The following is a 14,178-nucleotide window of genomic DNA, read 5'->3' on the forward strand; positions in this document are numbered from 1 at the left end:
ATTACAAATAAAGTATGTGACCTTAATTATGCTTAACAATGTATTAAAAATGCACTAAAAAAGGACTAGAAGAAATTAACAGTTTCTTGTAAAAGTCGATTAGGATGTATTTTTTCTTCCTACACCTACCAAAACTTCAAAAATTTCTGCAAGTAGCAAGTCTAATTTTACAACTAGAAAAATTTTAATTAAGAGGAGAAGAGGGGTGCCTGGGTGGCTCTGTAGGTTGAGTCTACAACTCTTGGTTTAGGCTCAGGTCATGATCTTGCAGCTTCGTGGGATGGAGTCACGCATGGGACTCTGTGCTGGCAGCATGGAGCCTACTTGGGTTTTGCTTGCGCATGCGCTCTCTCTTTCTGCCCCTCCCCCACTTGCACTGTCTCTCTCTCTCTCTCTCTCTCTCTCAAAAATAAAATACAAATATATAAATTAAAGAGGAAAAAAATTCATTTAATCCCCTTTTCAAAAACTACCTCTTTCCTATGAAATTACATAAAGAAATTAGTTCAGTGTCAATTTGTAATAACTTATCTAATGAAAAATATTTATTTCTATAACCCTGCTAATAAGTTTTTTCATAGAGTACTTAATAACTGAAAAATTAAAATAAGAATATAATGAAAAATTCACTATCAAATGCCCAAATAATAAGATGATACCAGAGAGTACCCAAGCTAGAGATTGAGATACTATATAAACTCCAAAATAATAACCTCAAATATCTTGGTTTAAATGACAGGCTGTAAAATCTGTTAAAAACTTTTTTATGGAAGCACAAACATTTATTTTTCAGCAAGTTATTTTAGCAAGTACGTGTATGTAGTATAAAAGGCTACATGCAAATGTCTCTGCCTCTATACATATTACTCCCCAGTTTTCCATAAATTATCACCTACCATTTCTGAGGTTTAAGCACAAAGCCTTCTTGCTTCCAATGTTTTTTACTGGGAAGCAGTAGCTAATCATGTGGCAAGCATTTTTCCTGTGTTGACAGTATTTTTCATAATCAACTAAGTATTTTACATACCTTCTTCCATTAACCCTCGGATCTGCTCATCTTTCTCTTTCAAAAGTTCTGAAGTTTCACTACTATTTAATCTAGTAGCAAGTTCTTCTTTTATACTTTTGATTTCCTAATTAAAAAAAAAAAAGGAATGTGAATACCATAACGAATTACTTTCATTCTGGGCATATTTTTCAATTTTTTCCATATTCAAAGTCAATAATCAAATTCTCAATAAAGATCCATAAGTTGTATTGTTAACCTGTGTTTACTACCTCAGTTAATTAAGTAAACAGCTTTGAAACAACATAAAAAACCTGAATTCAGAAATAAAGAGGTTTTAATATGGTAATACAAGTGAGAATGAGTTAACTTTCAATACCTTTCTTTCTTATCTCTATACACATTTTCTTCAGATCAAGTATTTTATTTGGAACATTTCAAACAATACATGTCTCCATTTTTTTTTTTTTTTTTTTTTTTTATGAAATTTATTGACAAATTGGTTTCCATACAACACCCAGTGCTCATCCCAAAAGGTGCCCTCCTCAATACCCATCACCCACCCTCCCCTCCCTCCCACCCCCCATCAACCCTCAGTTTGTTCTCAGTTTTTAACAGTCTCTTATGCTTTGGCTCTCTCCCACTCTAACCTCTTTTTTTTTTTTTTTTTTTTCCTTCCCCTCCCCCATGGGTTCCTGTTAAGTTTCTCAGGATCCACATAAGAGTGAAACCATATGGTATCTGTCTTTCTCTGTATGGCTTATTTCACTTAGCATTACACTCTCCAGTTCCATCCATGTTGCTACAAAGGGCCATATTTCATTTTTTCTCATTGCCACATAGTACTCCATTGTGTATATATACCACAATTTCTTTATCCATTCATCAGTTGATGGACATTTAGGCTCTTTCCATAATTTGGCTATTGTTGAGAGTGCTGCTATGAACATTGGGGTACAAGTGCCCCTATGCATCAGTACTCCTGTATCCCTTGGATAAATTCCTAGCAGTGCTACATGTCTCCATTTTTCATTTTATTTCCATTCCTCATCTAAAACTTGCTGCACTTGCTAGTGCATTGTGAAATGAATAAAAGCATGATTATATAAGGTTCAATCTACTTTAATAAAGCAGAGATTCAGCAGAAATATGTCAAGACAGTTATCCTTTAAAACCACAATGGAGAAGTATGGTGATGTGAAAAGTGCTCTAGGATTTAAAATTTGGTTTTAAGCAATGATCTGAAACAAGAGCTAAAAACAACTAACATTAGGTATTTAAACTATGCTTTGTATCCATTATAATTTTATTTTCACAACAATCCTATGAAGGAGGTACTTTATTTAACTACACAATTAAAGACTGAATAAACTTTGAAGGTCAGAGACCTACTAAGTGATGGAGTTTAACTTGAAAACCAGGTTTATGAGTACCCAAAGCCCATACACTGAGCCATCCACAACATTACTCTGCATCTTCCAACTGTCAAAACTTGATTCATCCATCAAGGCCCAATAAGACCATCCTGCCTTCCATGAAACTTCCTCAATTCCCCTGGTCAGAATTCATCCTCTATGATACCATTCCAAACTGCTTATTCGTCTCGATCTGTAATTTACTTCATTCTGCCTTGTACTATATAGGTGTTGACATTATCTATCTTCCATCACTAGAAAAGCAAACTCTTAAGGTTAATCCAATTTGCTTTGAATTTCCTGTGGATCCCAACTTCATATGTACTAGTACACATAAAAAAACTTAGAGTCCAAGCTTTTTCCACCTATAGTTAATAATTTGGGTCTATTTTAGATCTATAACTCAAATTACATTACAGAAAATAAACATTACATTAATTAAAATCTAATTTCTCAATTAAACTTGTCCAGATGGAATATAGTAGGGACAAGAAGAGGTAAATTGGTTAGGTAGTCTGAGGTTATTGTTAGTGTCTGAAATGAGCTAGCTAATTAAAGCAAACAAGCAAAGGAATTATATGACTTATTTCTCCTCTTTAACAGTGTACCAAAAAATAAAGATTAACATTAACACTGGTCAAGAAGACCAACCTAACTGAGAAGGGCAAATGCTGAGAGACGTTATTAATAATAGTTTAGATAGAATTACTAACCTTAGTTGGTTACCAACTTCTAAAATACCCAATTGGTACAAATTATAAGAACTGGAACAATGGTTCCCAACCAGGAGTGATCTTGCTCCCAAGGGGACATTTGGCAATGTCTGCCAACATTTTTAATTATCACAACTCGAGGAATGGGGTGGTGGGTGCAGAGTGGGAGATAGGGAGATAACGCTGACAGTGGTGTCTTGTAGGTAGGGGCCCAGATAGTGGTAAACATCTCACAATCCAGAGTACAATCCCATACAACATAAAATTATGCAGCCCAAAATGTGAAACGTGCTAAGAAATCCTATATTAGAATAAATCAATGTTTTGTCTCACAAGACTTGCTAACCTTTACAATATTTTATTTTACTTAAATGTTTGTTTATTTTGAGAGAGACAGAGAGCAAGCAGGGGAGGAGGAGAGAGATAGGGAGAAAGAGAATCTCAAGCAGGCCTCACACCATCAGTGTGGAGCAGGATGAGGGGCTTGAACTCACAATCCTGTGAGATCATGACCTGAGCCAAAATCAGGAGTCAGGCGTTTAACCAACTGCGCCGCTCAAGCGACCCTACAATTTTTTATTTTAAAATCACTCTGACTTGAAAAGGTACATATAATATGTTTGAAGTGGCTGGAAAGTAACAAATGAAGGTAATAATACTTCAAAAAAAAAATGTATACAGTGTCATTTAGATTTTTTTAAAGTTTATTTTATTTATTTATTTAGTATGAGTGGAAGAGGTGGAGGGAGAGAGAGGGGGAGAGAATCCCAAGCTCAGCATAGAGCCTCATGTGGGGCTGGAACTCACAAACCATGCAATCATGACCTGAACAGAAACCAAGAGTCAGAGGCTTAAGCCACCCAGGCGCCCCAAGTGCCATTTAGATTTAATTGTTATTTATTTTGACAAAATTTTCATTTATGAAATTACTCTAATGATCCTTGCTATGTATCTTACAAGGACTTATAGATAAATTATACAAATATATGCTTAGGTTTTTTTTAAAGTTTCAAAAATCTAAGTCTAAAGGTATTAAATAAAAGTCTGTAATTTAAGTGTTAATATACTATATGGTATCCTTTTTATTTTTGAGAAAGAGAGAAAGAGTTGTTTGAGAGAGCACACAAGTCGGGGAGAGGGGCAGAGGGAGAGAATCTTAAGCAGGCTCCACGCCCAGCACAGGGCCCCACGTGGGGCTCCATCTGATGACCCTGAGTTCATGACCTGAGCTGAAATCAAGAGTCAGAAGTTCAACCAACTGAGCCACCCAGGCGCCCCTACTGTATGTATGGTAATCCTTTAATCTTACTTCTCTTTTTTTCCATACCAAAATATTATGAATACATACCTCAAAATCTATGTCTGTATAGAACTTAAGTAATATTATTTTTAATTTCCATTACCTTTTTAGCAGCATCTCTCTCTTTACAGGCTAGCTGAACTTTCTTTTCTGCTTCTGCAATTCTTTGAGTAAATTCATCTTTCAAGGAAGAAATGCTGCTGCTTCCTTCTTTCACTCTAAACATTTCACTAAATTAAAAATAATAGAGAGAAGTACTTGTTTACATGTTCCTAGGGTAACAAGAGGAGTTCAGCTTGCAAAAGGAAAATAACATTGTCTTCAACACATAACTTACTAAAATTGGTTAGTTTTATGCCTGTTAACATTTAAAAGAAAAATTACAGGCTTAATTTATTTTAAAACACCTCAATGACAACCAATTAGAAATCGAATATGTCACCCCTATTTGATGTATAAAAATAACAGTAAAATTTTTAAATTTTGAATCTGTGTTACATTTTACGAATCACTTCCTTAAAGGAAACAAATATTGTCGGGTTTTTTTTTTTTTTGATATCATAGTTTTCTTTAAATATATGTTTTAATATCTAATACTAAAAGGGAAAAGGTTTTTTGTTTTGTTTTGTTTTTGCAAAACACCTCTCTTCAAATGCCAAAGGTAATATGGTACAGATAATTTGAGGAAAAAATCTCTACATTTATAACCGAAATGCTATTCCATTTTCAATTATTGTAAACAAGTTAAATTTTAGACATTTTAGTTTAAAAAAATTCTTAAATAATAACCATTTGGGCCTCTACAAAACATACAATTATTCACATTTGTAAAATACTTACTCTTTCAGATTATCATAGGCTTCTTCTAGAAGTGCTTTTTCTTTACTAAGAGATAATAACTGAGCCTCCCTTTTATCCAGTTTCTCATTCAGAAATTCGACTCTCTGAATAAGAAGAATACACAAAGTCAAACATTTAACTGAAAAGACCATTTTTACATGCAGGTGATGAATTGTAAAGGTAATCTAATCAATATAGTAACTAAAACAGCATTACCTCATAAAAAGACTTAGCAACAATGAGAACATAGTGGATTCAGAATAAGAACTCATACATAGCTGGTAGAAGAGTATAAATCAGTACAACCACATAGTTGGTGGGAGTATAAATTAGTAAACCACTTTAATATCTAGTTGAAAATCTACACACCATTGAATGCAGAAAATTATTTTAGATATACTTTAGAGGAGAAAACTCCTGCATTACTATACAAGGATATTTACAACAGTTTGTTATAGCAAAATCTAAAAAAAAGGTGTGCATGTCCAACAAAAGCGGAATGGAGACAAAGAAAATTTTTAAAAAGATCACAGGGGCTTCAAAGCCTTTAGTAATATCCTGTATCTTCGCTGGGTAGTCGATACGCAAGTGTCCCTTTTTCCATATTATTCTTTAATCCAAATATGTAGCATGTAACTATTTTTAGTATGATACATTGTATTCAAAAAATAAAAACATTTAAAAAAAAACTCATATGCATGTAACTTTAAAATCTCCAGGATGTATCAGTGTAAAGCTAAACAAAAAGGAATGATAACAGTATCTTACTCCTTAGGCCTTGCTGAAGCAGTGAAAAACTTGTGTATGAGGGGAGGAATGATGCTGTTTGCACTTAAAAAAAAAAAAGTCTTACCTGATTGAGGTTTAGATTAATTTAGAGATCACTTACCTTCTGAAAGTAGCTCAAAAATATCTTATTGATACGAAACAGTGCTGATTTCAGCAATTCAAAGTGCTATTATAGCTATAGCATGGCATTTTTGTGTGTGTGAATAGTATTAAACCTAGGTAACAGAATCTGGAACTTTTTTTTTTTTTACATTAAATAATTCAATACATGGCACTTACAGGACATTTCTTCAAGACATCCTATATCTCAGAGGAGTCTATTAAAGATGCCAAATCCAACTCAATTTCTATATCTAAAAATCATAGGAAAAATCAAAACCGTGACTTAATGTTAAAGAATTTACACCGCTTTCCTTTTATATGTATTAGATAGAAGCAATTTGTCATTCCTAAGCAATGCCTTTGTTCCTTGGACATTTCCCATTCTTATGCATGTTAAGAGAGCTAGCAGGGAAACATCAAAATAACATAAAAGAGAAAACAAACAAGTAATTAATAACAACAGAAACACATCAATAATTAAAGACTAAATTTTTCATTTAGGATTTTCTACAAATAATGTGAACATGCGAAACAAATTTTGATATAAAAAACCCATATAGTGTTTATATTCGTTTCAGCACCTTTACCTGCAAAGGCTTTGAAGACGTATGTTACCATAAGCCAATCCTTTGCAAAAAGACAAATGAGCACAGCATACAAGAACTGTAAGGTGAAAGGACTCACAAGTAATGACACGAGATAACCTTTTCATTCTTAGTTATGCTGAAATATCAACTTATGTTATCACAGATGTCTCAGAGGAATTTCAAGTAATTTAATATCAATAATTCAATTTTAAAATCCTTAATGCCACACCTAAAGGCCAAAATGCTCGTTTTTTTTAATCAGCACAAATCATATGCAACATGGAATGTTAAAAATAAACAATGAAAATATAAATAAATAAACAATGATTTCATTTCTGAAAAGCATATCCAAAAATCCCCTTGCAGTTTCTAGATTTACCTTGCAAACATCTTCCTTCTCAGAATGTGCTTCTGGCTTACTTTCAGCAGTTTCGTGCGGCTCGGCCACTTTGTCTGAGACAGTATGTCCTTCACTTACTGGTGTAGAAGAAACCAAGATATCAGGCTGTTCACAATTAACAGGTGTTGCACTTCGTCCACTTTCTTCCATTTCCGTTTCTTCAGTGGGTATAATTAATGTTTCATTTACTTCTTCTTCAGATTTTCCTTCAACAGATTCAATTACTTTAGTCTTTGGAGTTGAAGGATTAACTATAATAGGTACTAAAGCATATCCCTTGCCTGACAGTTCATCATCTGAATTGATTTCACTTACACTACGACTATCTAATGACTGCACACTAAACGAGTCTATTCTTTCAAAAGCATCAGATGAACAGCAACTCTCAGTGAGTTTCTGGAAATCATCTAAACGATTATATTCAGGACAAGCAGATGCTGAGAGAAGCTGAAAAGATGTCTGCATCAAGTGAAGACTTGATTTTGAATCTGTAGTCTCTTGTCTTGAACTTGCTGAGCTCTCACTTATTACACTTTCATGATCTAAGACTTCAATGTCACTGGTGGTAGAAGTACCAGACGAGAAGGTACTAACTGGAGGAGAAGGTGTGTTAGTCTGTCTGTCTTCATGTTTTTGTTCCTTAGGTTCCAAAGCCACATCCTTTGTTTCTGCAGTCGACATATTAGGTATGTTTTCCCTAGTTGTTTTCACATTAATTACATTTTCGGATACCTTCAAACGTACAGTTGATACCTTCGTATCAGACTCTTTATTAACAGTTTCTTCATGCTTGCCCTCAGTTTTTGGCGACGGAGTATCTACTGCCAGAGTTTCCCCTGATACACACGGAGTAGAGTCTTTCACTTTTGACTCAGTTGTTTCCGAGGTTCTTGACTGTCCAGTGGGCAAGGATTCCTGTAAAGTGCTTTTTACTTCTTCTTCTGGTCGTTGTGATTTAGCTGGTGGTTTTGATACCACTGGACTCTTCTGAATGGTCTGGACGTCCGTTGGAGAGAGAAAGGCACTGAAGAAATTTTCAGATTCATCTACCACAGTTCTCCGAACTGGCTTTGTTATTGCTTTAGGAGAGGCTACAGGCTGACTCTGAGGTTCACTGTTTGATTTTAACCCCCAGGTTGAAGTATCCCATCCTCCACTGACAGGGAGACTTATTCCTTTGACAAAAAAAAAAAAAAAAATATATATATATATATATGTTACAAAAGAAAAAATATATTCATTTTATGTTAATATTACAATCGTTATAAGTCAATACATAGTTTAAAAACAGGAAACCTGGGGCGCCTGGGTGGCCCAGTCGGTTAAGCGTCCGACTTCAGCCAGGTCAGGATCTCACGGTTCATGAGTTCGAGCCCCGCGTCCGGCTCTGGGCTGATGGCTCAGAGCCTGGAGCCTGTTTCCGATTCTGTGTCTCCCTCTCTCTCTGCCCCTCCCCCGTTCATGCTCTGTCTCTCTCTGTCCCAAAAAAAATAAATAAAAAACGTTGAAAAAAAAATTTAAAAAAAAAAAAAAAAACAGGAAACCTATAGAATACGACCTATAACTTGCACCTATTAGGCTACCTGCTTATTATATGATTAATTAGTTCACTGTTGCACTTTAGGCCTTAAAGAGGAAAACTGGTACGGATATGTCCAAACTAGGAACCAGGAACAAAGGTAAGAGATCAAAATGGGCCTGGCCTACCAGAAGCAAATATGTTACTCCCTCCCACAACAAATTAAGAAAGTAATGGTATATGTTACATAACTTACGCTCAGTCTAAGATACACATCTCACAACATGTTGTGATGCATCTCACAACAAGAGGCAGTACCCTCACTTACAGATCGTGTGAAGTCATAGCAAACTAACCTGACCTTCTGTTCAGTTTCTTATTAATTATTCTCGTCGTAATATCAGTAATAAAACATAGTTACGAGCCGGAAAGAGGGTAACACTCAAAAACTGAACCCAGCATACTGGCAACAAATGTCCTTTTCCAAAGATCAAAGTAAACTGATGGGAACAGTAACTTCTAAAGGACACATTCATTTTCATGCACTTAATGACAAGTTCATTCTCCAAGAGTCATTATCCAAACCCACTCCATGAGAAAGTTTTGTTCCCTTCCTAAATTATAAATTATGTCAGCAATTAGAAGGTCATATGAAATTCACGGGTGCCTGGCTGGCTCAGTCACTGGAGCATGTACCTCTTGGCCTCAAGGTTGTGGGTTCAAGCTCCATGTTGGGTAGAGATTACTTAAAAATAAAATCTAGGGGCACCTGGGTGGCTCATTCAGTTGAGCATCTGACTTCGGCTTGGGTCATGATCCAGCAGTATGTGAGTTCTAGCCCCACATCAGGCTCTGTGCTGACAGCTCAGAACCTGGAGCCTCCTTCGCATTCTGTGTCTCCTCCTCTCTCTGCCCCTCCCATGCTCAAGCTCTGTCTCTGTCTCTCAATAATAAATAAACATTAAAAAAAATTTTTTTAATAAAATAAAATATAAAATTTAAAAAAAGTGCTATGAATTTCAAAGATGGGCATTTTTAAAGAATTACTGTGTTTTTATACCGATGGTAGTTTACACTAGGCCTTTTTAAAAACACCAAAGAGAAAATAACTATCTTCTGGGTAAAAATGGTAATTTAGTCACAGAAACACATGATACTAAAAAACCCAATGATAAACAAAAAATGGGCTATTTGCTAAAATATTAAAGCATTTCTTTAAAAAAAAATTTCCTTTTCTAAACTCAAAAGTGGCTGAGCAGAATCATCACAAATTCTGCACAATTACGTAGATAGGGATGGGAGCACCTGGTTAGCTCAGTCAGTTAAGCCTCTGACTGTTCATCTCAGCTCAGGTCTTGATTTCAGGGTCTTGAGTTCAAGCGCAGTGTTGGGCTTCATGCCCAGAGTGAAGGCTACTTTAACAAAAGCAAACAAACAAACAAACAAACAAAGTTGGTGGCGCGAGAACAAGCACCTAAAAGCTCCTAAAAACTACCTAGCCCTCTACTGAAGTCTATTCTATAATATGACTTGAGAAGTATGTAGAACACTTCAGTTTGGGGGCACAGTTGTGTATCTATTGGTTCAGTATATAAAAACAATGAAAAAAGGAGAAAACCAGAAGAACAAATGAACAAGCAAGATTAAGTCCGCTAATTAGTTGAATTTAGTAGGTCTCCTTAATGAATGACAGAAGTCACATGTCCCTCTTGAAGAAACTGAAGAATGTTTTACACAAATCCCAAGGTTATGTGATAACTCCCTCAACTGCTCCATTCTAAAGGCTGGTCACCTTCGAGGGAGGAGGCAATGTAGAGCATAGGCAATCAATAAATACTCAGTAAGTAAATATTTCACTAATCTGTCTATTCTGGATAACCTATCTTAAAAAATTATATACATGACTCAAGACCCAAACTTCAAAAAACGAGTATCTGTATGTTTAAATTTTATACGCTGTCTCCTCCAGGTTTAGTAATTCAAAATGTGGGGTATCTAAGAAAAAGGAAGTTCAGCTACTCCCACAAGGTCACCATAGCATCTTGTAAAAAGTACTAAGATCCTGACACACAGGCCTGGGCCAAAAATATCTGAAAATGAAGTACCTCAAACTTAGGTCCTTTTCAAAGATGTAAAATTTAAAACAAGAAACCAGACAGAAGTAGGCAAGAATAACTTCCTTCTTTTTTGCACATAGATTCAGAGCTCCCAAATAGACAAATTTTTGCCCCTCGCACTAAAATGCTCAACTGTTTCCTTAGGCTTAGAGCCAAAGCAAGTAAAGATCCCTGAAAAGATCGGGCTCCAGGAAACCGAGAGAGAGACGCAGCTCTCTGAAAACACAACGTGATGCAACCCCAAACTCCTGGGCCGGGTTCCACGGGTGGTATCTCCAATATATTCCACCCCTCACCTGCGGGATGGCCCAGAGGAAGCTACCCGGCCTCGATTTCCCCTTCTGTAAAACGGCGACAACAAGAAACCTAACTCGAGGAGCTGTCTGGGAGATGAGAATGCCATAAAAAAGCACATTCCGCGCTGCCGAGCAGGGAGCGCTCGTTAAGCGTCGGGCATGGTGCCTCCCGTCCCTGCTGATTTCCTTCACGTCGCGGCTCCCCAGTGCCCGGAGCGAGCAGCAATCCCAGTTTTCTGGACTGCTCGTGCTTGCAGCTAGCTACGTCGAGCGAGGGCGGAGAACAAGCCCAACATATCGCCACCCGCGCCTCCGAGGCCGGCAGGACCCGCACCCGGGGCCCCGGGCACGGAAGAACCGGGGCTGGGATCTCCCTCCGGAAAACAACAGAGACCCACTTGGAGACAAACGAGCATTCGTGGACGGGCTAGGGAGAGAGAACTCGCTCAGAACGCCGTCGGCGGGGAAGGAGCGCTGCCTACACCTCTTCGTCCGTTCGCCTGCCACAGGAGAGAAGCCTCCGCGAGCCCAGGCCCCCCGGGACCCCCCGCCCCTCTCTCCCTTACCCGGCTCTCCGTACGGAATGGTCTCGGCCCAGGCGCTCGGCTCCTCTTCCTGGATATCCAGGACCCTGTCGATGGACTTCTGGGCCTGGGACAGGGCCTGCTTCGCGAAGCTGGAAAGCTGGGAGGCGTTGAACCAACTCATCTCCCCTCCTCAGCCGGCAGTGGCGGCGGCAGCACCAAGCGGGAAGGCGGAGGGCCAGGCCGACCAGCCTGAAGCCCGGGGAGGGGTGCTGCGGAACGGCCTCGCCCCCTTCCTCAAACGGCGGGCCCGGTCAGCGGCAGGCCATGACTCTGACAATCCCCCCCGAGCCCGGGACGTTACCCTCAGCCCTTCGCGCACAGCTGAGACGAAAAGGCCCGAGCCGCGCATGCGCGGGCTTCTTCCACGTACACAACCACCAAATCCGGGAGCCCAGAGTTCCGTCAATAGACGGAAGAAAAGGAGGAACTTAGACGTCACATCCGGTACCCGAAGCTTCCCTTTAGTTACGGAGAACGCGGAACTATTTCTGTTGATAGTGCTTACGAGCGTAAGGCGCAAATCCTAAGCCACCAGCAGCTCTGTGGCTACTAGCAGAGGTAGCTTCTTCCGGGAGGAAAAGCTACTTTTCACGTGGCTTCCCTCCTAGAAAATAGCTCAGGTACTAAAAGCGTCTTGCCAGTAAGGATTGCAAACAGGGGCTCCTGAGTGGCGCAGTAGGTTGAGCAACCAACTTCTGTTCAGGTCATGATCTCTAGGCTAGTGGGTTCCAGACCTGCCCGAGGCGCTGTACTGACATTTCAGAGCCTGGAGCCTGCTTTGGATTCTGTATCTCCCTCTCTCTCTCTGCCCCTCCCCCGCTTGCGCTGTCTCTCAAAAATGAATAAACCGTTAAAAAAAAAAAACAAAACTGCAAAGAAAACTTTGGCTCTCGGCTTCCTATTAGCGCTTTGTCTCAGATATTTAATCAGTCCTGTGTTAACCTGGACCTGAGAAACCCTGGGTTTGGGTTTGCCTGAAAATACTGGACTTTGTATAAAAGGTCTGGTCCAGCGCACCTGATGACGTAAGTAAAAAGCTATCATCTGCAAGGTGTTACAAGTCTGAATTTCTGAGGCACAACTTCCCCTTCACAAGTACGCACTTCGCCCCATTCAAAACAAACCTGAAAAGCACTAAAACTATTACTCTGTTAACGTGTGTTGTGCATACTATTTAAAATACAACTTTTTCTGCATTCACTCTTCAAACATTTCGTTATGACAAAAAATGAAACTGGTGGCCTACCTAATCCGGTCAGTGGCTAAGAGATTTAGACTCCATAATGTTAAACGCAAAATTCTGTCAACATTTGAAGCCAGATTCCATACAAAAATTCCGATTTCCAGATGACTTTGAAAAATATGGATACCAACAGTGAACACTGAGCTGAGGTACTCGCCACTTTACAAAAGTAATTTTCACTCCAATTTGCCACAAATCTATTAAACCTCTTCTATCTCCCTGCTGTGGTTATTTAGGTTTCCCGCCTATATTTTATCCTACTGCAAGCAACTATGTCCTAAAGCCATTTTTTTTTAATTTAAAACAAAATTAAACTTTGCCCTTGAAAAGTTATTTATGATTTTCCAATAGTTTCATCTAACCAGTAAAAATTTACATGTTAAAACTCGTAATATTTAGTGATCTACACAAGTAGTACTAAATAATTCAGGTTACTAACTTTAAAACAGCTTAAACAAGTAGACTGAGAAGGAGGTTGGGGGCAGACTGGTGTTGGAATCCCTGTTCCAAGATTTCTAATTGTACAATTTGGGATAAATGATGTAAACTTTCTAAAAGGATTGAGCTCTCTGATGGAGATATTACCGCCTTCTCATACAAGGCTACTCTGAGAATTATTAGAGCACCTGTGTAAAGGAGGTGCTAAATGTTAGTCCCTTAATATTCCAAAATTCAAACTTTATCTGTAACTTTCTAAATTTTTAAAAAAATGTTTATTTCTGCCAGCACAGAGCCCGATGTGGGGCTCAAACTCAGGAACCGTGAGATCATGACCTGAGCCGAAATTAGATGCTTTAACTGACTGAGCCACCCAAGTACCCCTGAATCTGTAACTTTTTAAGTACCTATAACTATGTATCTCATTATATCATTTTATAATGAAACAAACGTTGATATGGAGCTAAAAAGAATAAATAAAAATTTAACCTAGTGACATGTAATCATAAAGCTTTTGAATAGAACACTGCCATCTAAGTGAAAAACACATAGTGCATGTTCCCACATTGAGACACTAAAACTAATTTTTCAATACTTACACTTAATTTTGTCTAAGGCTTAATTTTTTAGGGAAGAAAAAGGCATTTTAAGGACAATATAAAAAGATTCCATTTCATTACATTATTATGTGAGACCAAATTAAATCAGTAGCTATTTCTTGTGGTACCATAAAAGTTTTGTATTAGTAATCCTGCTACACATTTAAAAATTATTCCAATGTACATTACTATGGAACTTACTATCCTTAATATACCTTAAAAATTTT

General features: G+C 38.0%; 1 protein-coding gene across 2 annotated transcripts in view; it reads right to left on the reverse strand.

Moving 5' to 3' along the window:
- The window catches only part of TMF1 (TATA element modulatory factor 1), a 37,367-nt gene extending 25,351 nt beyond the window's left edge, over positions 1-12,016 (reverse strand). The window contains exons 1-5 of one of the 2 annotated variants that reach the window (XM_030307209.2): positions 11,651-12,016; positions 7,132-8,327; positions 5,275-5,378; positions 4,538-4,664; positions 1,028-1,133 (exon numbers count right to left, since the gene is read on the reverse strand). In XM_030307209.2, coding sequence (XP_030163069.1) covers positions 1,028-1,133; positions 4,538-4,664; positions 5,275-5,378; positions 7,132-8,327; positions 11,651-11,792 — 1,675 coding nt within the window. In that variant the 5' untranslated portion in view covers positions 11,793-12,016. The remainder of the gene's footprint in view (positions 1-1,027; positions 1,134-4,537; positions 4,665-5,274; positions 5,379-7,131; positions 8,328-11,650) is intronic. The other variant, XM_030307210.2, reaches the window with a different exon arrangement.
- Between the last annotated feature and the right edge of the window lie 2,162 nt (positions 12,017-14,178).

Source organism: Lynx canadensis, chromosome A2, assembly GCF_007474595.2.
Source record: "Lynx canadensis isolate LIC74 chromosome A2, mLynCan4.pri.v2, whole genome shotgun sequence".
Lineage (NCBI taxonomy): Eukaryota > Metazoa > Chordata > Mammalia > Carnivora > Felidae > Lynx > Lynx canadensis.